Consider the following 27,734-nt stretch of genomic DNA (forward strand, 5'->3'; position numbering starts at 1 on the left):
CTTTTGGTTAAATAATGAACCGATAAACCTAATACAGGAGATCGGACTTCAGAAGATAAAAAGAGTACATTGCCAAAGACCAAGATAATTCAGTCAAGCTGAGGATTTGAACCAGGTAGACTAACAAGAAAAACGGTGGATCACACAGTATTCAGTATCACCATTTGTAACACTTCAGAGTCTCATCAGTAATCATAAATAATCTAATTCATAACAGCTACAAATGAACACACGAATTCTATAAGCTTGCCATCTACAAGAATTTAATATACTCTACATGTTAATTCAAATGAACTACACGCAGTATGTAAAACCAATAACTTACTTTGTAACCTCCGTGTGGGACTCTCACCATGGAGTTGTCTGCGTGGTAAATATGGTGAGGGGTGGGGAAGTGGCAATGAAGAGACATCATGAGTTTGAAGTTTGTACCAGTGAGGTTCATCATCTAGTAATGCTGTCTCTAACTCAATAAGAATCTAAATAAGAAAAGATGATTAAAAGTAAGAAGGCATTACAAAACAGAACACTTGTAAAATAGGTATGACCATATATTTTATTCTATTTATTCTCTTACTGTTACAGAATATGTTTGAAATTTTATAAAAATCTTACGTTTAATTTAAGGAAGGAGTTCCTACGCCTCTGATGATGCCAAATACATAAAAACCCTTTAACAAAACCCTTATTACCTTAACAACAACCTTAATAGCATTCAAACATCTTGTAGCAAATCAGTCAGCAATATTTTCCAACATTTTAGTAAGACAGAACCACGGATAACATGGATTTTAATGAACAGTTACCATAACAGAACCACTTGGATACTGTTTCAGAAACAGAACAAATACAAAATGAATCTGACCTCAGTATTGTGTGCAAGTATGAGGTCACTTTTTGTTTACTACTAAGTAAAATAAGTAGAAATATAACAATTTAAAGCAGTTTTGCTTTGCCACATTTAATTATTTTATTCAAAAATACTTTATCTAGGCATGAATATGTGGCAACTATATTTCTAAAATAACAACCAATGATAATCATATACCTCTCCTAAAAATTCGCTTTCTTCCTCTCGAACTCGTGCTTGGTCCCAAAGAGTAATTTCTAACATTCGTTCTCTAAATTCTCTCCGGTGAACTGGAGAATAAATGAACGTTTGGTTCCACTTAGGTTCCAATGTTTTCTTTACCGTTTTTGTTCTTCTTTTATTTTTATCACTGCAAAAAACAATTAAATATTAAAAATGTCCAAAAGACCATGATACTGTAATAAGCATGTCATGGAATGCAGCAAAGCTTAAATCAGCTGTACATTGTGTAGTATTTTGGAAATACTATGATAATATATCTCAGAATTAGCCCTTTTTGATAAGATTAAGTTCAGTACATAAATGGAGAGTAATTCATAACTTCATATTAAAAACTAAACATAGCCAATTTCCAGTTCATATTCCAACCCCAATTTTAAGAAGTTTCCTTAAAACCAGAAATGTTTTAATAAACTTGGTTTAGAAACAGAAGACAGAGAGTTTTCATGAAACAAAACATACTTCTGTAGATTAGATTTCCATGGGCCACTGCTTGGCAGTAGAATGCCTATATGGATAACACCGGCCACAGGAAAAATCGGCATTTCAGACAAAGCAGCCAGCTGATTCACTTGAGCTTCCCAGTCCTGCAGCCCTACAGACTGCTAAGCCACAGAGCAGGGGGTGTGGGCGGCCGGCCCAGCACAAGAGTGGTCAGGGAGACGCGTGCAGGGCCGCAAACCCTGGGCTCTAGTGGGAGGGCTCTGCAGACTAAGGGCTCCATAGCTGGGTACTTGCAAGCCTTGAGAAGGAGTTTGATTTCTTTTGCCAGCAATGCTGGAAGGAACAGTGTTCTCAAAATGGCTCCCAAAGCCCCCTGAGTCGCTGGGTTCGAGGCAGGTCTCCAGTGCGAGATGGCCCTGATGTTTCAGAGCCTGACGAGATCTCCATGCAAGGCACCACCACGGGAATCCTGCCTCTGGCTCAAGGGTGCTATTGAAAGCAGTAAGTTTTGCAGAACATTTTTGTTTGAAAGAACTAGTATTTGCTGATGGAAAGAAGTTTCACTGGAAAAAACCCACATTCCTTCTTCTGAGAATTCTAGAAAGGGTACTCATAACAATCCTTAAACTTGCTGATAACTGCATAATGCAACAGTGGTACTAATTCATGCAGATTTTTTAGTATGGTAATGAGGACACTGTCCATTTGCAAATATTTTCAGTTGCAAAATAGTTATTGTATTTCTGAACTGTTACTTAGAATCTGGATCAATGTAGTAACTATGAAATAACATTTTTAGCCACACTGTTAAAACAAATAATTATTTCTCTTATAATAAAGATTTATTTACTCTTGAGATTTGAAACAAGTTGCATGGGAAGAGCTTTTCCATTGAAATGCATCTCAAACAGAGTTTCATATCTTCATCTAATTAAGCACTTGACTTGTTTAAATGTATTTTACCTCTAGCAGGTTTCTTTCTCTTACACAAGAAATATACTTGTGCTTACTTAGCCTTTTCTTCTGAGGAAAAGAAAAGCAATTTGCCTGTCAGAAAAAAACTAATTCAAAAAGACAGCTTGCTAATTCTTCTTTATGAGATAAAAAACACAAGGAATAATTGAAAGAAAAGTTCTGAACTCTTCACATAAACAGGAAGAGAACAACATGAGGTATTTCTTGTGAATATTAGCATAGAATAATAAAATAACATAATATATAAATTTTGGTATTTGTATAGATTAAATTATTTAATGAAATATTTGTTTCTTTTATATGTAATTATTGCAACTTACATTGTGAGCCACTGTGAATACAGACATTTTTAGCACCTTTATTAATCTTCAAAAAGCCAGTAAGGCAACTTTAGCAGACTTGATTCTCAGCTAGCTTAGCTTCAGTGTCTCCAAACACATTACAGCAATTTGAGCAAACTAAGAATCTGCTCCAATAGTTTAAATAATTTTGAGGAAAAGACAATCCAGCCAAGAACTTTCTCTCAAATGATACAGTAATTTATGCAGTCACTGCAAATCTTTTTGTTAACATATGGCATACAATGAAAGTGGAAAAGCAGTGTCTTCCAAAGAACTGCATAGCTTTCATTCTGGATGAAGTCAATTGGAACTAAAGATAGTTAGCATCTTCCCAGTTTAGATATTATGAAAAGCAAAGGATGTAAAATTACAAGCAGTAAAGATAGATACATCCAATTCTACAGATTTAGTGATCCACTAGCCAATTTTTTAAATACTGAGTCAGGTTAAACTTTAAAATTATTTGATTGATAGACTATAAAATAAAGCTAAACATTTTCCTCTATTGATATGTACTGAAGAAATATCAAAAAAAAGTTCAGCTGGGGGACACACTATCCCCTTTGCTGTTCTTCCTGCCACCCAAGTGGAAATGAAAGAAAATCAAAGATTAAGAAATAAAGAAGTGATTTAGGAATAAGGGCCCCTACCACGGTATCATTTTCCTTAAATGGATGTGTATCACAAGTACAGTTTAATATAAATCACGTGCCTGGGGAAAGCCTTCCAGTTGTATCTGGGAATTCTCAATATCTTGCCCAATATGATATATATTCTGATATGAAATCTATGGGTTTCAGATGTCAAACCTTCTCCTGTTTTGCTGTGTAAAGGTGGGGGAAAACTAAGTGCTGAAGAAATGATCAGTCCAAAAATCTATGAACCTAATTCTGTACAGTTTTCTGTGCACTAGACAGGAATAACTGCCTAGGAAATAAGTGCATAACAAAACTATAACACCAATATTTTTTGCAAGTAACAGTTCCTCATGCAATGAAGTATATTTACCTTTTCTTTTCCATTCAGTATTTAATAAAATATCCAGCTAAAGTGAATGTGTGTTCAGTGTTCAAAGAAAAACTGCTGTTACATAGCATGTACAATAAAGAAACTCCAACCTGTAAGATTATTCCGTGATAGCGTGACCAGTAAACTCAGCTCCACATTCTGAATATCACACTAATTCTTACTCAAAAGCTCCTTCTCTTTCTGTTCACCCTACCTTCTGTCTGGAAGAAAGTAAATTTTAACATAAGGATTCCTTGGCCTCCCATCTTCCCTTGAAGGAAGATCCTTTGCTCCCAATATTGTGACTATTAACTGATGACCAACCTTGTCATACCACAGTTTTATCTGTAATGAGAAAATATTTGTTAGTGAATTCATTTCTCCAATGAAGTAGCACATTAATCTTTAAAATTAGTTTTATTCATTAGCTTCTATTTATATCAGTTACTTAAACACAAAAATACTGTATTCTATTTTGTACTTATAATAAAGCAGAAAAAAAGTAAATTAATACTTTAATAACTTCAGTATGTACCAGGAATCATTCATTTTTAAAACCTTATACAGTAAGTACATTATCTCATACTAATTGCCTTTCACATGGTGCTCTGATTAGGATTATTCTCTCTTAGCAGTAGTATTGTATTGCTTTTATTACTGACGTATGGTATTCATCTATATGCATTTCTAAGGGTTTTATTCACAATGAATGAATGAATGTTTCATGTCCCGTTGTGCTGGAAAGACTATGGTTTAAGACCATAAACATTCTGAGTCTCCTAAATGGTTTCCAAGGAGATGTGGAGACTTCTACTGAAATCAAATAAGCCTTCCAGAAATTGTAAAAGAGATTCCAGTCCTACTCAGCAACAACAGCACAAAAACTGCTATTACTCATCTGTAGAAATTATTCACTCTCAGAGTTGGTCTAGCAATGGACAACCATTTTTATTACAGTCATTAAAAGCTGCTATTTAACTGTTCCAATTTGGAAATTATAGTTGCAAATATACTATTCAAGGAAAGGATCTACCTACTTTAGAGCACTCACTGCAGCATGGGGAAATGGTGCAGGCAGGACATAACAAAGCTTTGCAAATAATCAGGGAATCATTACATGGAAGTATCACTACGATATTATTAACTACAGCTTACAAAGCAGACTGCTTTCATGGGGTTGTTGCTTAAAGCAGAGGACAAATCAGAACATTTAAAGGAAACACTGTCCCTCCCTAAACTTAAGGGAATCAAAAAGGATAGGGCCCAACTCCACACTTAACAAAGCAATGCACCTTTAGATCCTACCTAAGCTAAACATAATCAGGGGCAGGTGCACCTTCTGTGGAGCACATCCCACATCATTTCAGATACAGGGTCTCCATCTGCTCTCGTAACTCCTTATCCTCCAGGTTTCAGTCACCTAAAGAGAGGTACGGATGCACTTCTCAAGTCTTTTGACCAACCACCAAGAGGATGGTTTACCTTTCTGCCATTTCTAATACTTCAATACATGGAGTGACACTCAGTCACACCAATTCATTCAGTGGTGGCAGTATAGTACTCCTTCCTACTCCATTACCAGTTCTTACATCTCCTGTAGCCACCAGCCAGCAGTGTTTGAATGGGCATTAAAGGAAAGGGGACTCTTGTCCCCTATTATCATGCCCTTGGACCTACTTTTGACTTTATAGGCTTCCTGCACCAACAGTTAAAGCGCTCTGTGACTACCAAGGCAGAAAAATGTATGGAAGAAATTATCTTTAATATGCTTCATTCAGCAGAACTCTAGAGGCTGTTCCTCCATTCCTGCAAAGCAAGGGGCTCTGTCAGTATTTCCCTAAACTGAGAATCATCTAGACTACTACAAATCTTCATTCAGCTACAGATCAAAAGTAGAAAGATTTGCACCAACCATATAGACCCAAAAGGAAACTCTGATGACATCTGAAGTGCAAGCCATCTTAAATGTTGTCTGCCATTAAATGCAGGAAGGGCACCTACATTTTATCATCCACCTACAGTTTTCTTCGGGTGTCCCTGAGCAAAGGGCAGACATGTCTATTCACAAGCACTTGCTAGTCCCACACTCCCAAGGGAAATAGCACTGGTGACATTCTTCATTATCTGTTCTTGGGAAAAATATCCTCACTTAAGCAGAATGCAATATATTTGTGATCCAGACACTATCACAATCTGTGATGGTGAAGATGAGAGTGAAGGTGAGATAATCCAAACCTTGGTGCCAAAAAATATAACCACTCATGTCCAGGCTAAATACTCCTTTGCAATACCTGTTTCAGACTGGATTTTTGGAAGAAAACATCATCCAAAATGGTCTGGAGAATGAGCAGAAGGGGCATGTTAAATCATCTGACACCATTTCTTTGAGATGCCTTGATCTCTGTGTTTTGGATCAAGAACTTGAAATTTGCAAAGACTCATATCTTCTACTCTTCTCTTATGGCTCTGTCCATATGTGGAAGAGCATGTACATAATAGGTGCCTTCCCCTGAAATTCCAGACCTGGCTTGTTACAGGCCAGGCCAGGCCAGGCCAGGAGGCAGAATGAAGAGCAGAAGTCTCTCTCTCCTGTGTTCACAATGCTAACTCTCCAACACAGCACAGGCACTGTAACCCAAGAAGTCATTTTACTTGGATGCAAAGAGAAAGGAAGAAACCGTAGGAGTGAGAGAATGGATGTAAAACCCCACAGAGGGGAGGATGGGTCTGCATTCTCATGGCGTTAGAAGAAGGAAGAGGAGACAATGAAAAGAAGCTGCTTTAGAATGACTGAGAAAGAAAAGTATACTGGATGCTTCTTGGTGAAACGCAGGAAGAACAGAGCCATTGATGTCACTGATGTCATTGATGACAACAGAACAAAAGGGGGCAGAAACAGACTGGATGAGAGAAGCAGAATGAGGTGAGCAAAGAACCCAGCCAGTCCATAACTGGAGCAAAATATGTTGAACAGTGAGAGTGAGATGAAAGAAAATGTGACAAGAAGTCAGGACTGGAAATTGGAAAGAAAAATGAGAAACAAGGAGTTAGAACAGCATACTGAACATAAAATGGCATTGGGAACTGGACTGACCTAACTCTGACTCTCCTGTGCGTATGCAATATGTGCATATTATGACACAGTATCTGGATGATACTGTATTTTTCTACAAGGACCTTGTCTTTTCTATTCACAAAGAGAGAAAGGACAGTCATTTAAGGCAGATGGCTGTTCTCCAAGAGGACTGGATTCCATCCCTTTCTCTTTCCTAGATATCTTGTGTGTTGGGGGATGGATCATTTAAAACATTTCAAAAGGGATTTACAAATTGCATGTTCTTCATTGTCTGGGAGTCTGGCCTGATACACTGAAGCCTGATTTGAAGAATTGCTGAGTTCACAATGAGTCACAACTGAAGGTGGAGCCTGTATAGTGCTAAAGTTACTGAAAAATCAGAACCTAGTTGTCTCAGATTTTGATCATAATCTCTCAGTTATCATTTCTCAGTTCATAATCAATAAATGCAGAACAATCCTATGACACCTCATAGAGTATTCTATTTATTTTATATTTTGAAATCAGCACAGGGGTAGCATATGTTTAATGGAAAAGGCCATGAGCAAATTAATTTTTCCTGTATAGCTGTGTTGAATATTATGCAGAAAAGCTTCCTAACACCACAAAGTGAAGAACATTGAATTATTCAACCTACAAAGTCCCAGAGGAATGCACAGGTGTTGTGATGTTCAGTACTGAAAGAGTTAAGGAGCTGTCTAACGGAGCAGAACCTACAGACCTCCATGCAGCAATTTTCTGCACATACAGGAAAGGCACTTTTAAAAGGAGGTGATTCAAATAAAAATTTAGGACATCTAAGGAACTGTGAGAGATGCCATCTCTCACACTCTCTGAGCACTGCAAAAAACCATTAGAGGAGTCCACAATGGCTCCATAGACATTATGCAGAAACGAAACTGGGGCTAAAGACAGTTCCTAGCTACAGTATAATAAATAACTCAATCAGAGGTCAGAAAGTCAGCCTCTGAGATACACTCTTACCTTTTGCTGGATATTCGCTATCAAGCACTAAACTTGTTAATTATATTAAATAAGTACCATAATCATTTGATCATAGTAAATTATTTTGGTTTTTTAAATTAATATTAGTCAAAAAAAACCTAACAAATTTGATGTCTGTTATCTTATATAACATGATTAAAATAGTAACTACCACATGTCACTTCTGCATTACAGTATTTCATGAAACACCCAGTTCCAAGCAGATGTTTGCTTTTTCAATTAAGCACTCAATTGTCAGATTATTTCTTTATTTTGCACATATCTAAAAAGTATTAAAAAATACTTATTTATCTTGAATACAATATTTATCTCCATCAGCTACTTAACAATTTGTGATTGAATTTGTACCCTTGATTTTATTATCACAAGCAGAAACTAACTTTCTTAATCATACCAAAGGATCTGTTTTAGATTTTTAACAGAAAGCCAGTTTATGTTAATAGCACGTAGGAATATGTTTACCTTAAACAGTACTATCAAGACCCTAGTTTCGCCATCATAAATTTTTCTTGTATTTTAATTTGGAATTTATATTTAAGCACTTGTAAGGACTACTTTAGGGAAACAATACATTGTTAAAATATATGCACTTATTTTATCAACTCTTAGTCATAATCAAACCATTTTCTATAGTGTTATTTAGCATTCCTTTATAAATTTATATGATCATTTTTTTCATTTCAATATGAAATTTAATCATCTCATTCTGATCATTTAACTCCACTTCTTTATATTTCCTTGAGCAATAAATCAAACAAGAGAAACATTTCTACATCTCCCACAAAAAAGATTAACATCTCCATAAACATATATGGTAACAAAACCAGATAATATTTTATGTACAAAAAACTGAAAAGCATGCAGCAAAGCAAGATAAGCATTGTAGCATATTAATAAAACCTACTTTTGCATTAATCTACAGTACCTTAAGAATTTCCTAATGAAAAAAGGCAAACAAGTTGTACCTAAAAGAATATTAAAGCTAAATACATTCAGTAACACAAAAGCAGAAATCATTTTTGAAGAAAATGCAGTTTTGGCTCTTTTGACATATTTTTAAAATGCAAGAGCTGAATTTCATACATGAAAATTTGTTTCTTTAAAAAGGTACAAATTTATTTGCCTGTCTTCCACTCAAGGTGCTACTATTACACGGAAAATGCAAAAAAGGATGTGTTAAGAATAATGAATGATTTAAAGAGACATCAATCTTGACATAATGAGCTCTAACATCAAGAGGACAAAATTATTTACTGCTTAAACAATACACACATTACGTATGCGGGATACATAGCCATTATCACTGTTGAAACCTTTATGAGTCTAAATATATTGGGTAAATAGCAAAACAAAAACTAATTGTCTCTTTAAATTGCAATTTAATATTTTAACCCCCATGCAGAACTTTACAAGCTGCTCACAAGATGACATGAAACTTGTTAATATGGTTTAAAGCAACACACTAAAAATATGGGAAAACGGACTACAATGTAACGTTTTCCTACTATGCATTTTCCATAACAAACAAAAGAAAAACACAACTTTAGTTTCTGTCAGGCAGACGAAGCCTTTACCTGAACCCTAGGAACAAAAGGCGTTGTTCTTCTACTAAGGCTTTGGCTCTGGTAAGCAAAATTAAAGAAAAAGCAATAAAACAAAACCAAAAAGGACAACACGCTGGAAACTAAAAGACCAAAAGTAAAAACAAAGACACACAACTATTACTTTAAACACAGCTTTACACCAAGGACATATTTATCTAAAACAAAGTATTTTAACGCAACATGTAAATTAAATCTGCAAATCTTTTACCAAATCATATCAAAACTCTGTGACTGAAATTCTCGCCTTAAGGAAGTCAGCAGGAATTTTGCCACTGATTCCCCAGGAGCAAGGATTTCACTTGATATGTCCGCCTACTGATAGCATTTACAATAGATTTAGAAATAACATTAACAAAAACAGCAGGTCAGCAAAGTGTGATTTAAAAGTGGGCTAGAAAATATAAATTCAGCTTGACCATCTCTTTCAGAAAGATTGCAGATGCATATTCAGAGATTGAAACAAATACAGTTCACACACTGACAGCTTTGGCTGCTTTCTACAGTGAAGCAATATTAGGTTTTCCACAACTGCGACTTTAAGTGGCATGTCTATAGGAAGCCCTAAGAAAGACTTTAAAAATGTTTAAAAGAAAAGGCTATCTGATATTAGCAGTAAGTGGGGAAGCTGGGATCTAAAACATTTAGCAATCCTAGTAGTCACAGAGCACACAGAAGACCCATTTATAACCCTTCTGTTTGTGATTTAATACTTCAGCCTCCATGTGACACTGTGGATCTCAGCGACTACGTCGAGACTATCGGTACCAGCCGCACTCCTGAGTTCCTGGACTCCAGGAACTGGAGAACAAACCAACCGCTCTCCATCTCCAGCTTAGAGCAAGCGCTAATGGAGCTGGCAGAAAAGATACCTGAGCACGGGGCTGGACGTGAGCAGGAGCACACGCCAACAGGTCGGAGAGTGAACGAGTGGGGAATAAGGGTGTGGGAGGATGTTGCAATAGCCACAGCAACCTGGTAGTGCTGGCCAGGCCTACAGCAACTCAGCAGGTAGAAAAAATCTCTGCCCCCCTGCTTGGTTTTCCTGAGATTATCAGTCTACTTCAACTCGACAGTCTGAGTGCCGGGTGCTGTCTGATGTGCTCCTGAGGTGTTGCAGTTGCACACTGCCCCCTGCATTGCCCTGGCAGTACTGTACAGCCCAAGGCAAGGGTGCCAGAATACGACCTACTCGCACACAATGAAAGTAGATCTTCAGCTCGCTTCTGCTCTGTATTGTGACAGAAATATAGATACTCAGAATACCACAATCCTTAAAGAGACAGAATGTCTCCACCATGCCCTGGCAGCCCACAGCTGCTGTACTGTGCCCTGGAGACAGAGGGCAACAAGCGCATCCTGTGCACTAGCTCGTACTGTGCAAACCTTAGCTCCAGGGCAACAGGAGCTTACCTGTCCTGAGACAGAAAGATAGAAAGATGGAAGGGGAAGGGGAAGGAGAAAGGGAAGGGGAAAAGGAAGGGGAAGGGGAAGGGGAAGGGGAAGGGGAAGGGGAAGGGGAAGGGGAAGGGGAAGGGGAAGGGGAAGGGGAAGGGGAAAGGGAAAGGGAAAGGGAAAGGGAAAGGGAAGCATGCCTCATACTTGACCTCATCTTCCCCCCAGACATACAGACATATCATGCTCTTTGCAATGTGCAATATCCCCTTTCTAATACGCTGTAGATTATTGAACGTGAATTAATATACCTTTATTTTACTGCTTTATAAACTGAATATGCATGGAAAATGGCTTGAAGTACAAACATTTCTGTGGTTCAGCTGTACAAGCAAATAGTTTAATTTTATACATGACGCCCCTTTTCTCTGTTAGAATTTCCACCAATAAAAAAATTAAATACTGTAATTTTATATCTGCACCCATTTACCACTTCTTCTAGTCATGTTATCAGTCTCTAAAGCTAACTACTGCAGAAGCATTCCAAGTTATACCTTTCATGCAGCATTGAAAAAACAGCCCGAATGCAGTAATGAAGCAAAGAGCACCAACACACAAAGAATATTGACTTTTTCAAAATGTCATTAAAAGAAAAACAAATCAATGAAAAAACACAGAAACAGGAACCAGACAAGGCAAATAATAATAAAACAGTAAGTGCAACAACAACCAAAATTACTCCCTTTGAAGAACAATGTGGACCAAAAATACCATAAAATAAACTGCACAAAACACAGGTAACAAATTATTCCTATACCTTAGTATATTATGACAAACAATAGCTTAGTGTAGCTGCACATAATTTATTTCAATTAAATATGTATCTGGGTAGAATAATCATCAATGGAAAGAAGACTTCTAAAGTAAGCAGGATGGTTCGCTCGGTAGGAAATCCCGTCACTCAGCTCTGGAGTGTCAGTCACTGTAGCAGTGTCACTGTAGCCTCAACAGAAGAAAACAGGTACACAGGCTAATCCCAATTCAGAGAAAAATGTACAAGACTCAACAGAGAGAAAAACAGCATCACTGCAATTAACCTGGCTAAATAACTTTTGTACCATAGCCTAAAACACGAGACTCAACACAGCAGACACTAGAAACACATGCTCTCTTCTTCTAACATCATTTCTAAGACTTTCTTATTTTTGTCTAGGAGTCAAATGCGTAAATATAGAAACTTAACTTCTGATTTAAACACCTACCTAATTTGCCTTAATTTCAAAACCATTAAATAGTGAGGGTGCTCATGCACTTCAAAGGTATGTAAGGCTTCTCTGTATCTCCAAAAACATCTGTCACTGAAGACCTTAAATTATGTACTGAATTACAAATGTCTTGGTCAAGGAGTACAATCAGGTAAGAACTCAGTCAGCTTTTTATAATTCTAGGTCTTTCAGACCAAAGCAAAACTCCACTCAACACTACCCATCTATACAAGTAAATACGCAAAATCCAACACAAGAATTGTGCCAAAATATGTATCTGAGCACACAGGCATTTTATTTTGAGCATGCTACATATATAGGAGCACATGAAGAGCTGGCATTAAAGATAGCCTGAAGTATATATGGGGTAAACTGAAGTAATACACAACTCTGCCAAAATGGCTAAAAGACTGCAGAAAATCTGTTCCTTCTGTTGTCTTGCTTTGATACATGCTTCCTGGTATATTTTGGCCCGAATAAAATCAGTAAACAAGACTGAATGTAAAGAAAAACATTCCAAGACACTGTCAATAAAAAAGCCTTGAAAGGTCTGTTTGAATAAGGATGCCCATATCCAGGTGTTTATTCACATTCTTCAGACCTCCCTCAGAACTGTAGATTTCACCACTTCTGCCTACAACTTTGCTATTTCACAGCTTATTACACACAGCTACCCCGACAACAGCCCATCAGACTGCAGAATATTATCAAAAAACACAGAAAGTACTTTGGAAATCTTGTCTATCACCCATCCCATCATGATTCCTCACATTTGCCTGGATTCACCCACCAGCTCTCAGCACGTCAGCAGACATGCTTTTCCACATTGCCTTGCGTTGCCACAAAGAACAGCACCTTTTTGCATTCTGTCCTCCATCTACACCCAGCCTTCTGCAGTCATTTTCCTGCCTAGGCACTCACCCTAAAAAGCACATTCCCACTTATATTAGGAATTCAGTATTTTCTTCCGTTTCCATCTACTCAGATATTTGGAATCAATGACTGCTCCACCAACCATCCTGTCAGAAAAGAGCTGATTAAAAGTAAGAAAAACAAAATACTGAAGCTTTTTCCATTTTATAGTGTTCAAAATAAAATATGTTTTGAAACTTGAGGAGAGGTAATTTTTAAAATTCAGTGTCTCCTGCTTTCTTCACCTTTGGTAAAAGCACATAGTAACACACTCTCATAGTCCATTCTAATTTTTAGAAACATCCCCAACTCTCCAAAAATTGCAGGTCAAGAAAGCTTTTTTTCACTCTAACATTTCCAAAGTTGAGAAACTTTTCAGAAGTTATAAAATGAGAAATAAAAAATTAAAAAATGAAAGAAAAACTATTTATTGCACTGAATTCACTGAGGAAAATAGACATAGAACCCCTAGTTTTGAAAAGTAAAAGATTTTGATTTTCAAAACTCTAAATTAAAATAGCAGTCCAAAATGAAACTGCAGATATTTATATTTTGGATAAAAAAAACCTTCCTACAAAATACTTCAGTTCTCCCTTAGGTCATTTTTTTCTAAAAGTATTTTTCAGTCTAAACATTTCAAAAAGCCTTCTTTCACTGTGGGGGCAGTCCTGGGGTTCCTTTTGGGTGCCACTTCGCTATCTATCCACACCACCCTTCTGACATTGCAGAGGCCACCCTTCCTTGCAAAAGGAAAGGTCTAGCACCATCCTCCTAAAGCCTTGAGCTCACAGCAGCAAGAACTGGGTTGTACCATTAACATGACAACATAAAATAGAGCTGTCTCTAGCTTCTCTTTAACTGGTGAGATAAGATAGCTGTCTAAATTTTTGAACTGCCTACTAATGTTAGGTGCCTAAGTTGAGACAGTGGGACATTAATTTTGAGAGTTATTGAGCACTTGTGACCTTGGTGTCAGTCAGCTGGAGCCATGGGTTCTCAGAACTACTATCATTTGCACTCTCAGGGAAACAAGGAAATTGTATAGTAGGGAGTACTGTATACAATAGTATACAATATATAAGAGGGCACAAAAAGGACAAATGTGGTGAAGATCTCTAAACATCTTCTATCATTATTTGGTTTTCTTAGGTGGGAGGAAATGTTACAAACTTATTAAATAGTTAAAGGCATCTGTATCTTGAAACAAATGAACAAAAAATCATTAAAAATAGGAATAATTCCTTCTTGAGTTACATACTGAACTTATATGCCACTCTGACAAGTACGTTAACCTTCATGAATTTTGTCATTCTAAGTAAATTAGAACATATCTCCAAGTCCTCTGATACTATTTTCTGCATCTCAAACTGCAGTATCCTATCAACCTGCAAAATCAATAGAATTAATAACTTTGCTGCTAAACCCTCACCTCGAACTCCTGAGAATTTTGCTTCTGGAACTGAGCAACTGAGGAAGTCTGTTCTGTGTGGTTTCCTGCTTCTCATGGAAGTTTTCACATCATCCTTCTGAACATGTGAGCAGCTAACTCTGGATTGCCCTGGCAGCTATGAACCAAAACTTGTTGACAGCCTAATCTTTTACAAGATTTAGCCAAAAGAGCTTTTCTTTCTTCGCCATTTCCAATATCAACATTTTTTGCCATATTGTAAAACCATATTAGTTTCTGAAAACTTCAATGTCTGTGTTTTGATAGTTCACATTCCCTTGTCATTATATTTTGTGCTCTGCACTATACAGTGATGATTTCTAATTCTACCTTTTTTGAAAGGATTCAGTCTTTCAAAGTATTTAAGTACCACAGTCACATAAAATTCAAAATTATATATTGCAGATGGCTGGTCTGGTGTGCAAAACAAATAACGTCTCATGCATTGCAAAATGGAGCTGACATGGCTGCTGACCAGACAGAAAAAATTTATTCCTCTCCTCTATAGACACCATAAACCATTTGTGTGAGACCTATAAACAGTCTGCTTAGATTTTCTGCATATTTTTATAGCCCACTCATTATGTTAGCATAAACATCTTGGAAGAACTATAAATGTGACATTTTCAAACGTGTTTAACAGCAACTTTGCACTGCTCCCATTTTGTTTACCTCTCAATTTCAAAGGGTACCAGACCACAACCAAACACTTTTGAAAAATCACACTTTGGAGTTGTAAATGACACAGAACAGTGGACAAAACCTAAGTCCTTCAGTTTAGTACAAAAATGATCCTTTCAAAGAAAACATTCATGTAATGAACTTAGTAAGAGTGAAGAACAAGTGAATAACATGACATACTGGTACAATGAGTATAACATTAGTAAACAGGCAAAGAGATATCTCATAAAAGGTATATATGAGAGCTAGGACATAAAAATAAACACTATTATTGTCCAAGCGCACAGGTGGCTAAACCTACCAACCGTATATTGAAGTGTTACAGTTAAAAAAGTATATACACTCAACAGCACAAATATAACCAGAGGCCAAGATTAGGCCCTTCTGAATATCTGACTACCAATATGACAGCTTACTAGAAAAATATACATATATATGTCTAATACATGGACTTTTCTTACAAAATTATGTCCCTTCCTATACTGAGATAAATAGCATAGCTAAAAAAAGAAAAGGTTTAACAATAAATTTATTTTAGAGCTAGCTTGCACACTGCACAGAAGTTCTGATATGCGTAAAAAAGCACAACATTAATATTAATGAAATGTTTACATACTGAAAGTTGTCCAGACAAGAACTGTGGAACATCCCTTAACATGCCAGGACTCATAGGAGAAGTCACTGAAATAGAAGGTCGGTCCATTTTTTGAGATTCAAATGAACTAGAACCTGTAATTATAAATATTTTTTTTTATAAATAGTACCAGTTACAAATTTTTCACAACATTCTTTAAATAAAAAGATACAAATAATCACACATATAATAAAGTTGTTTACTGTGGTAGAATTGCTATTTTACCTATTTAAAATGACCAAATAATGATACTCTATCTTCTGATGCTGAAGTGCAATCAAAAGCTTACCAAGTTTATTATAGCTGCAAAATATCATCTCAAGCATACAGAACAAATAATAGTTTATTTAAATATTTTCCACAGTAATAGTGTCCGTAAACTGAAGGCCCAAAATTCCTATTTACATTACTGTGGTCAAAGGAATTGAGTCTTCTGAAGGGCACTTACTATCTTGTACAACTAGACTAATTCTTTTTATTAAATTTTTACAAAAGTATCAAGATGCAGATGAAGTATTTTGTACATTTTGTTTCTAACCTGTAAGAGCTTCTGTCAGAGAACAAGTTTTGACATAAAAAATGTAGAGTAAAAAAAGGACTGTATTTTAAGTACAAAACACTGCTTATTAACATTCCATATCTCACAAAATGTAATGGATTTTATTTTAGGACTTGGCTCATCAGTGAAGAGTTACTGTAGGAGTTTCTTCACATTACTATAATTAAGTTTATGACACTACATTTATTAATAGCTTCTATTACAAAAGAATTCTAAAACAATGCTAAAAAAATAATTCCAGGCTGAAATCCACTTTACAAGGTCTAAGCCAAAGAACAAGTTATTTTTCTCACATGAATACTGGTTTAGCCTATTTAAAGAGAGCTGAATGGTCCTAATAAAATAGAAGTGTTCTGATTTCAAAGTAACTGTCTCTTTAGTTCTAAACAATGAATAGTTCATCCTCATTTTTAGTTTAAAGGGAAATTTAAAATTGAGATTAATGTTCTTGTGTATCAGTTAGCATTATGCTTTTCTTTTCAATAAAAAATAGCCTAAGTTTATAACAAAATGTCAAGCCTCAATTAACATATCTCTACTTCTGATAGTTTATTATTAAACAAAAATAGATGAGATAAATAGATAACACAGGGTGATGATATATTGACACAAATACAGACAAATAGACAGGGCTATACTGGCTGAAATGACAATCTATTTCAATCTATCTGTGCTTACATAAAAGAGAGAGAAGATTTTCCTACCCCACAATTGAAACTTACTGGACTCCAGCTGTGCATGTGTGCTGTCAGGTATTCTGGGAATATCCCTGAAATCAGGAAAAGTAAGACAGGCTGATCTAAGAATCATTTTCAAATTTCAGTTAAGCTGTAACATTTTTCAAGTCACCATGGAATGCCTCAGGAAAATCATATGATCTGCTGATTGCCTCCAGCCATAGAGAAGATTTTTCTTCCGTCCAATATAAACAATTTCAGCGGCACATTAAAACCTCCCACACAAGCAGTTTGGTGAATGCAGCAGTTCTGCAAATGCTGCAAGGGAATGCTACCACTCGTGGGTAGTCCAAGTAAATATTACAAGTAAAATAATGGAGTAAATAAAAAAACATATAAGCAACCTCAGAACCAACTACGGACAGAAACTGTGAGTAGTAAACTTTATTATTACACTATAAATGATTTAAACTTATTAGATACTCAATCAAACATACTGGGCCCTCAGTACTGGCTATCCCACTATGTCCTTTACTCTTCTTGAACTCCACATTTGGAAGACCTTTTCTGTGGGAAGATTAGAGGTACAATTTCATTTGACGAAACTCCACACTTGCATATACACGAGATGTTGTATCACCTGTATGAAGCAGCAGGTAGAGCTGTGTAAGCTTCGAACCTTCCGTGGCAATGACCATGCACCTCACTATGCCCAAACACAGGGACCTACCCTTCCTCTGAGCGACAAATACTACTGTATTAACAATACGCTAATAGAAACATTTTGGAGGCATTTGGGCAAAACAAGGCAAGATGCAGACCTTCTGGTCTTAGTCACAGTAAGAACAGTATTTTAAACAATTTTGTGTGTTTCAGTAGATTTAGGTTTTTGAAGGAATATTAAGAAGGGAATGTTAAAAATGCTTTCAGTAATACCCACTACCTGATACAATGAAAGAAAGTCTGTACTACATATAAATAAAACTTACCTAGTTCCTTTTTGGTACATCCTTTCCAAACATTTCTCAACAGTCGCTAGAAAAATAGCTTCACTAAACAGATACAGGAAGTCAATTCACCAGGTGAACTAGTGCTGCAGTACCCAACTGCAGTACCCAGTTCAAATGAATTAAAAGGCATGCAATTGGCATACCTGCCCACTGTGGCTAAAGAAATGTCACTGTCTCTGGTGCTAGTAAGCAAAACATGTCAGAAACTTATAGGTGCTATTGAAAAACTAAATACTTAAGCTTGCATATGGGATATTTGTAGAATTTCTAGAGGAACCCAATACTTGCCTATCACTTCACTCAGACATACACTCCAGAATCTAACCTTTAATTTAAAATTATTTCTAGCATATGAGTTTGAAAAGAAAACACTGAAAATGTGTACCATTGTGACCAGATGGAATAAGAGTTTTCTGGAGATAGCCAAAACAATAAACTTGAAAGCTTTGAACACTACCATTTGTCTTCCTGAAACATTCAGACACCTGTATTTCACAACAGTGTGAATGGCATTACTTACAAGGAACTCTTACCGAGACAAATAGATGTAGCAGAAACAGCTACAGAAATCTTGGATTGGCATGGAGAGAAAGGGGGTTTGGGCAAGTATTTTTAAGCATCCCTTGACATTTTAAAATATGTTTCACTGAAAGCACATTTGACAGAATAATTAATACAACACAATACATCATGCCTTCCAAAATCAAAATAGTAGTAACTAGGAAAATAAAATGTCATTTTAAAATAAATATTTCTGAGAATTAGAAAGAGGAAAATGGAAAAGCTATTGCATGTAAGAGATAGCCGGATCCCTCAGAATAGCAACCTGGTCATCAGTTTTTACTGTAAGATAGAAAAAGGGATAAATTACATGCAGAAATGGCACCATCATTTTTGAAAATGATCTTTCCATTTCATCTTAATCAGCTTAGCTTGTCATCTTCAGTTTTCACAACATTCAGCCCCTAATATAATGAAGAAGAACTAACCATAATGTTAACTAGAATTTGTCTTTGTATTCAGAATATCAGAATGAGACAACACGTTCTCTCTCAGCTAAGCTAACTGCCAGTCTCTGACTGTCTCAAGATTTCTGGCATGAGTTAACGCACTACCATGAGACCATCCTAAAAGACTCTCCTGTCTTAATTAATAATAGGATACAGCTCAATGTGAAACTGCCCCTGGGAATAAAGTTTCCATCTATTTAATATTACTGAAAGTTCAGATTAACCAGAAGTCTGAAGTGATGATTATTTTTTCCTTGGGGCAGAACTCACACCTATGGCCTTGTTTCCCTGGGCAAGCGTAAGATTTCTTTTCATTTCCTTTCTATAGCCCATTTGATGATGACGAGGAGTCTCCTAAGCTGAGAAGATACTATGACATTTTCAGTTCATCAGCTGAAATCTCATGAAAAACACTTCTGAAGTTCTATTTTTTATATCAAACTCCAAAGAGTCACATATATCATCTGATTGGAATCGAAAGCCTCACCAACCTGTAGATGATTAAAATAAATATTCATTCAATGTCTAAATAATATCTCTTGAAGAACCTCTTTCACCTCTACTGCAGAAAGAGACTAGGAATCAAGTATGCAGAACAACTTTTTTAGCCCTGACCTGGCTCATTTCTTCAGCCAATAAGGCAAGTAGTTAATGCTGAAGAAGGCATGCTGAGAGCATGCATGGCCTTCTTTAAGGAATTACAGATCAGCCGCTCTAGTGCCAGCAAGTGTCACACATGGTTACATCAATGAAAGACATTATGATAAGGAGAGCAAACAACAAAAGAGAGTAAACATATATAAAAGCACAGGAAAGAATAGAGGAGATTTCCCATAGTTAAGGAAAAGCAGGAAAAAAAATGGAATAGTTATTTTCCTTACAAGAGCTTTTGCTATAAACTGCTATTCGAGAGAAGAGAAGATCTTACACATGTATGAAAGGTATGTGAAATCTCTTCTGAGAGAATATTCTCCTAGCAATGTAGTCTGCCTCTTAGCTTTACTATGTATCGACAACTCCCAAGTTATGCCAAGGTTTTTATGGATAAGACAGAAGATACAGCTTTTGCCCTCAAGGGGTTACAATTTAATATGTATGTAAGAGATAACCTCTCATCTCACTGACAAGATAAAGCACTTTTTATTACCAAGTTCCAGGTTAAAATTGTCAAACTACATTATGTCCTACAAATATCTTCTTCAAGTCGAACAAACCTAGGTATGATATCTTGAAGCTGAACCCATAACAAATTATCCTTAATGGAATTTCAACCTCAGATTAGATGCTTCTACATATTTTGTTAGTACTTCCTATTTTCAGTTGTTATGTTATTCACGCTTTCTGGTATGAAGCAAAGATAATTGTGTGTGTGTGTGTGTGTGTGTGTGTGTGTGTGTGTGTGTGTGTGTCTAAAGAAAAAGCAAAGGGATAAATATATTTTTAATATGTAATTACATGTAATAATATAAATTTATTTCTCCCACATGAATTAGATTACTACATATAAATTACATACTAATTATATTATGAACAAAGGTAAGCCACAGTTGCAGATACTATAAACCAGGCCTTGTGCACAAAATTATCTTCAATCTCATTAATAAAAAGGTCTATGATTAGGGAGAGCAAATCAAATTTAGTGATAAGCATCTCTCTTCACAGCCCTGGTATGATCTCCTATGGAACTTCCAGTGGAGAAATAAAAGAGGGACATAACAGCAGACTGTAGGAACTTGAAGAAAAGGAATGGATAAAGAAGGGGAATTATTCATAGTCTAAGATGACAAAGAAGCAGCAATGCGCTATAGCTAAGCAAGAAAAATTTATGTTTACACATTAAGAGGTAGGTTGGAAAGTCAAGCAAAAGCAGGCAGTGTAAAGCACCAAAAAAAAAAGTGCTGGACAGTTGAGGCAAGCATTACTACTACCTATTCATTTGGATATGTTCTATATTACATACCAAACAATAATTTAACTGATAATCTCCTCATAGATGAAGAGGATGAAACTTTTGATTCAACCCTGTCTCCCAAGCATATCAATCATGTCATTAACATTCTGTACTTTGGCCAAAATGCTACATTGCAGACTGTCAGTAAATAGAGTTCATTGCAAGTTCATTGCCCCAAGTATGAACCTATATATGTTATATAAAAACAGGAGTGGAGAAGCAAGAAGCAAGAATGAAGTTAATAATCAAGGATTTTGATGAAGAAGTATGTAACCACAGTTTCAGAGCCAATACAGGCTGGGACAACAACTAATCAACCACAGAAGGGAACCTATTTTTGACCCTATCAGCAGATGATGTTAGTTTGGGCATGAAGAAATGTCTCCTGGAGCTCTCTCAGGGAATACAAGATTTCACACCACCTCATTCTACTAACCGCGATGGTCTATCACATTAGCTGTGCCTATGGTTTACAGAATTTTACATACAATTTTATCCTTTACAATATTTATAAATCTGTTTGATATGTTCTTTACCAAAAGTGAAATCTAGTGACATTTTTATCATAATTAATACTAAAATTTATTAAGTTACTTACCCAATTGGCCTTGAAACTACAAGCTCCACCTGTGGCTCAGGTTTGGATTCTAAAATGATGTTATACACTTCCTCAAAGGTGGCTCCTTGTAGTAGTCGTCCATTCCATTCTAATACTTCATCACCTACAATTTCAGTAATAATACTCTGCTTAGAAAGTCTGCTGTGAACTGTACTTACAAGGACAATTTAAGCTACGCTATTGTAAGCTTACTGAATTGTGAAACCTGTGCTGTAGAACAAGTCTGGAGTCTTAAACACAGGGATATCATGAGCATTAACATTTTTCTGCAGCTCAACTCTGAATAGATTAAGGTCAACAAAACAATAACATTATCATTAGGACCCCTGTTGAATTAGATATAGCTTGTACTTGCATTGCTAGTTGTGGCTTTAAAAAAAAACCCACGATGATCTTTAGAAAATGCGGATCTTTACAACAGTATAGCTAATCAACTTGCTATTTTGAAGACCCATTTCCATGTAAAAGTTTAGTATTTAGGTTTTCTGATAGTTCTTATGTTAACATTTAATATTTCTTGCATGTTCTCCAGTGTAGCAATCCGTGGTTTGCATGTTGGGACAGAAACAGAACTTAAAAGTTTCTTAGCTGAACTGGTTCTTTTGGCTGATATGTGATAGCTTGGTTTAGCGCTAAATAAAAATATACACCATAAATCGAGTGGGCAGGACATCAGTGGAATACGTGATTTCGAGCACATGAAAATGTGAATGAAAACACAAAAATCTGATTTTGAAAAACATCAGATTTTATGTATTTCATAAAATTAGCAGTGCAGATAATCTAGTAACTATGTCAGGTTGATTTTTGCAGCAGGTCGCAACACTTATTTAATATAATCTTACTTTTAATTAAACTCATTCTCTTGTTGCCACCTTTAGAAAAGCAACTCATTAGTACAGATACATACCTGGTCTAAGATGCCCCACTGTATCAGCTAAGCTTCCTTTTTTAACTTTGGTGATAAATGCACAGAGTCGACCTGATTCAGTCATCTTTCCTCCTACTACCTGTTTCAAAGAGGATTTATTTTCACAGAATGAAAATTACTTTAAACAACTGTAACTTTCTGGCAACAGAAAAAATAATTAGATGATTTCTTTGGTTTTCAGGTAGCCCAGGTAAGACAGATACACTTGACAGAACACCACAGAATATTGGCTGTGGCAGGCTATGTTTATACCTTTCCAGGTATTTATATAATTTAAACATCATGCAAACACAGAATGCTAAAACTTTTAAACTTTACCATGCATATTTTCACTATTTTGCAGTACTATAAATTACCAAAAAAAGGGAAGCAATTGGACATTAGACTGCTTACTTCAATACATTTAGCAGAAAATAGATACATTAATGTAACAGAACTCATGTCATTCACATAGCCCTGACTGCTACTAATGGCATTTAGATGTAGGTATTGAGAGGAGAATATACTTGTTAATTTATGGGCAAAAGGCACAGACGTAATGTTCTTAAGCTGAGATGTGCTATTCTGAAGCTATTTAGCTTTAAAAAAAAAAAAAAAAATCTGATCAGTGCTTTGCTTTGCTTTCCTGTTCTCTACCTACAGTGGTAACCAGTTTGATGAAAAAAATTTGTATGAAGATACTCATTTCATTTATTTAAATGTTGTGGGAAATCTTGCTTGCACAACTATAGGATTTATGCTAAGAAAAGAACTCCATTTTCTGTTTGCATTATTTTCTTTGAAAAGAAAACTGTACTTTTAAGGTAACCTGCAAAATCATATTACGATGCAGAAGGGTTTATACTAGGTAGCAAATGTCTGTATCAATTAATCAAATCCACTTTGGCTGGGCAAGCTTGATGAGAATACTTGTCACATTGAAGATTTCTCTGCAGGGAAATTCAAGTAGATTTGACCTTCCTATATATCTTAGAATCAAGAGATTCAGATATCAGAATCAGTTATAATTGTATGATCTTCAAATTCTTAGAATTCTTAACAGTCTTCATATTGGGGATGAAAGACTGTAATACCAAATTCGGTTATGCTACTTACAATAGTGTACGTATTTCCAAAATCAGGTCGGGAAAAACTGCTGAAAATCACTCTTTCAAAAGTCTATTGAGATTAAAAAGTAGTTTTCTTGAGTCTAAACTATTCATGAATCTTAACAAACAGTTCATCTTTATGATAGAAGATAAACTATTTAAACATAATAGTAAGTAACAGCAGCACTATTAGTCTCTTCTTTTGCATCTTCTGACAGGAAGACAATAATACACATACCAAAAGCAATGCTCATTTGACTTCTCCACTGACCTCAAAATACAATCATTTAGCAATTAAATTAAAATTCAAAAATTTTCCAAAGCAGATCAGTATAGTTTATAATTAATTGCATTGATATAATCCCTATTTACAATATATGACTACAGCCTAATCTGTGTACCTGAACTGAAGCTAGTGTCATGCTAAATAGAGAACACTGAATTAATCATACTTCTTTATGATTTGCCACAATAAGGAAGTTGAGTTAAAATAAATACATGCTTGTTTTCTTATCATGTATAATTCATTCTCATTCTTGTACTAGTATTGATTTAAATAATGATATCACATAAAAATGAGATTATAATGTGAGCTAGACATATCTTCATTATGTGTTGGAAGAGAGAAAAAGATACAAACTCATTACTTTGCAAGGGTATGCTAGAAAAAAATACTTAGTATACAATAAATAAGTGCTAAATAATTTTCAGTCTTGCGTATTTAAAACATAATAAATCAATCAATTGGAGAGGGAAAAAAATCAAGAAACAATGCTTTTCCAGTGGCAAACTCTGCTCCAGATCCAGGTGTCAAGTTCCCGATGGCTCCTATATCTTCACAAAAGGTTATGTGCCTTTCACATTTCTCCTCTTTTTAGGGAACAGAAGTTATACTGCAGTACAATGCCAGTCCTGAAGAAAGCAGACAGGGCTTGGCTTGCCCAACTAGGACGCAATTAAGTATTCTGCAGAGCAGACATTCTCAGCAAACTTGGTGAAAACATGTCTAGTTCTGTCGCAAAATGTAATTTATTGAGCCTTTCAGGGAACCCGCAAAATTACTTTTGGTAGGTGAATATGAAATGTCTTTATACCTTATTTTTGCAAATAAGAAGACATTATAGATATATATAGCTGTAGACACAGTGCATATTATGAGCATACTTGTATTATAAATGCAGTTACTTTAGCTGAGAGAAAGTTATAAGTAGTTTCAAAATTATACATTACTAACCTTCAATCCAAGCATTGCTCCTGAGTCTCTAGGCACACTTCCATCTTTTAGTCGTTTATTTAACAAAATCCGACCAATGAGACGGTCTCCATCTTTGGATGGTTGCCAGGTTACTGGATGCTATCATATGGTGTTAATGGAAAATAAAGTGAATAGGATTTTAAAGAATAATATCTCAGTAATATTTTTCATTTCCTGATATATTTTTAAAATGCAATGGAAGTACTATGATTACACTAGTATTTAATCTAATACAATGACAGAAAAACAGTCCTGAAAAAGATTTATTTGGACATATAATCCATCACAAAGTATTTCTAAGATTTAAAAATATTATCAACTTTACTAAATTGAATTTGTAAATATCTATACCATCTCGGCATCTTGATACTTGAATAGATACAGAAAACTATGCATAGTTATGCATACACAATGACAATCACACCAGAGTCTAGTATAAACCTAATTCTCAAAAACAAATTTAACTCAAACCAGAAATTGGATATATCAAGGCACAGACTTTTCTTTTTCCCCTATTCCAAACATATCAGTTTTCTCTGAATAGGATTGAGAAACTTTTTTCCATTTGTATTTTCACTCAGTAGCCCAAATATTAAAAAGTTCGAATGTGTTAAAAGCTATTATCATTACTTTACATTTGAATATAATACTTCTTGGAATGATTACTGCACATATTGAGCATTGTTAGAGTGAACATTTTATTATTCTATTACTATATGTGGGCAAGGTTATGCACACTGTTTTATGCTGGCATAACATAATTAATAAAATTTTAAATAATATTTTTGTTTATTTTGTGTAATCATAGCACTTTTTCATAGATGAACACCACCTTCATGCTCTACTTCATGCAAAATTAGCAGGCACAGACAAATCCCCTCTCATTAGAACTAATAACTCTAAAAAATTTCTCATAATCCCCACCAAATCAAAAGCAAAAACAACAAACACCAAAGCAGATGGCAAAGACTTTAATTCTGCACAATACTACACAAAAATGGCATGGCAACAAAATGAAAGAACAACTATGACAGTGAAAGGGAAAAAAGAAAAACAACTTTTCTGTGCACGGAGGGACCCAATTTTCCCCTTTTTCACCTGGGATTTAAACTATTAATTTAATTTCAGCCCCAGGAGTTCAAGTGTAGCAAATCAAATAAGCCAATCAGCAGAATCCTTGGTGGTAATTACTTTAGAAATGAAGATAATGCCATGATATACTATTACGCAACCAAAACAACATGTCTTTTTGCCTCAGTAATTTTTTTTCTTAGACTGCCAAGCAGTAAAAGCTGCAAGCATGCAGGGACTTTTCATTTGTTTTTCTTTTCTGCACCTTAAGAAATGCTACATTTCCTCTAGAAACACCCTCTCGCTTATTTTATGCACCATTTTAATGAGTGACAGAGAGCAAACAAAGACCAAATGAGCAGGTTAAAACGCAGGCTCCATAATCTCAGTACCTTCTCGCTATGGCTATGCTCCTCGTTTAGAGTGGTGCTACTACACGTATCTACCCCAGAGTCTTTAATCTGAGGCTCAGCCCATTCCAAGTCCTCTTCCAAAGAGTGGCCACCAAAGCACACCATTTTCTTTTGTCTCTCAGATAAGGTGTTAGGATCCGACAAAACTGCCTGCTCACTAGTTTTTCTTTTTCCCCTTTGACTGTCCCCTATAGGTGTGGGATAAAAAAAGGATACAAAAAAGAAAACATGCAAAGGCGTAAATAAAACAAAGGAAATGTGAAATGATAAAGGAAACTAAACGGTAAGGCTCCACATGTCTCACCAAAGACATTGGGGATGCCTCACTGCTATGCCAAGACGTATGGTCCAACCAGTTGTAATCCATGTCTCCTGTGAGAATCAGACAGACAAGATAGTGCAGTAAAGGAAAGGTGAAAGAAAGGACAAACAAAGATACAGTAAAATTGTAAAGACTTCTGATTATCCTAGCTGATCCATAACCTTTGCCAGCAGGACTTGCAAAGTGTTTCCCACAAAAATTTAGACTGCAAAAGCAACAGAATACATGGGACATGAGATACAGTGAGGAAGCAGGGGTGTGTCTCTGTGTGCATCTAATTAGAGACAGTGTAAAGCATCAGTGATTCAGCAATACCTGTTTCTATAAAGTTACCTACATTAAATTAAATCAAAGAAAACAAACTGTATTTTGTCCAGAACAGAATTTGCTGGAAGGAAAGCATTTGAAGGTAGAATGGGTTTCAATCATAATCTAAAGAAACAGATTTGTCTTAAGGAATGGATTTCTTTGCTTTTCCAACACAAACTAATGTTTTTGTAATCACTAAGATACTAAAACAATGGGATGCTATATGAAGCTGTACTGTAGCTGTTTTAAAGAAGTTTAAATGATCTGTTAAAATACAATGGATTGTTAAGAAAAAAACACAGAACATTTTTAGAATAAAAAGCATATTAACGTTGCTTGAAATTCCCAGAGAAATATCCACCATTTAAATATCAGGCACAATTCTAGTTAGTATAGCTATCTCTTAATTGGGAATAAACGTGTTTTGAAGCTTTTATTTTTGACGTTGTTTGTGGCAGACAGTCGATAGGAAGAAAGGCATCCATGGTTTTGAACAAAAAGTCTAAATTAATAATACTGCTGTGCAGAGAACTGGAGAATGATTAGTGTATTTTATCAAATTGTTCTCATTTGTCTGGGTATTGTGAATTGTAATTTATGTCTAGATATTTTGGCGCTATTGCATTTCCCTTTTTGTTTACAATA

At 35.6% G+C, this 27,734-nt stretch overlaps 1 protein-coding gene across 7 annotated transcripts in view; it reads right to left on the reverse strand.

Annotated features, from left to right (window-relative positions):
- The window catches only part of RIMS2 (regulating synaptic membrane exocytosis 2), a 473,994-nt gene that overhangs the window by 199,179 nt on the left and 247,081 nt on the right, over positions 1-27,734 (reverse strand). For 3 of the 7 annotated variants that reach the window (XM_064507626.1, XM_064507624.1, XM_064507625.1), the window contains 9 exons: positions 26,438-26,646; positions 24,954-25,073; positions 22,611-22,710; positions 21,680-21,803; positions 17,156-17,202; positions 15,857-15,969; positions 4,073-4,203; positions 1,049-1,220; positions 326-479 (listed from right to left, as the gene is read on the reverse strand). In XM_064507626.1, the coding sequence (XP_064363696.1) occupies positions 326-479; positions 1,049-1,220; positions 4,073-4,203; positions 15,857-15,969; positions 17,156-17,202; positions 21,680-21,803; positions 22,611-22,710; positions 24,954-25,073; positions 26,438-26,646 (1,170 nt within the window). Of the gene's footprint in view, positions 1-325; positions 480-1,048; positions 1,221-4,072; positions 4,204-9,513; positions 9,562-15,856; positions 15,970-17,155; positions 17,203-21,679; positions 21,804-22,610; positions 22,711-24,953; positions 25,074-26,437; positions 26,647-26,762; positions 26,831-27,734 lie in introns of all 7 variants that reach the window. The other 4 variants (XM_064507628.1, XM_064507627.1, XM_064507623.1 and 1 more) reach the window with 2 other exon arrangements.

Source organism: Dromaius novaehollandiae, chromosome 2 (genome assembly GCF_036370855.1).
Source record: "Dromaius novaehollandiae isolate bDroNov1 chromosome 2, bDroNov1.hap1, whole genome shotgun sequence".
Classification (NCBI taxonomy): Eukaryota; Metazoa; Chordata; class Aves; order Casuariiformes; family Dromaiidae; genus Dromaius; species Dromaius novaehollandiae.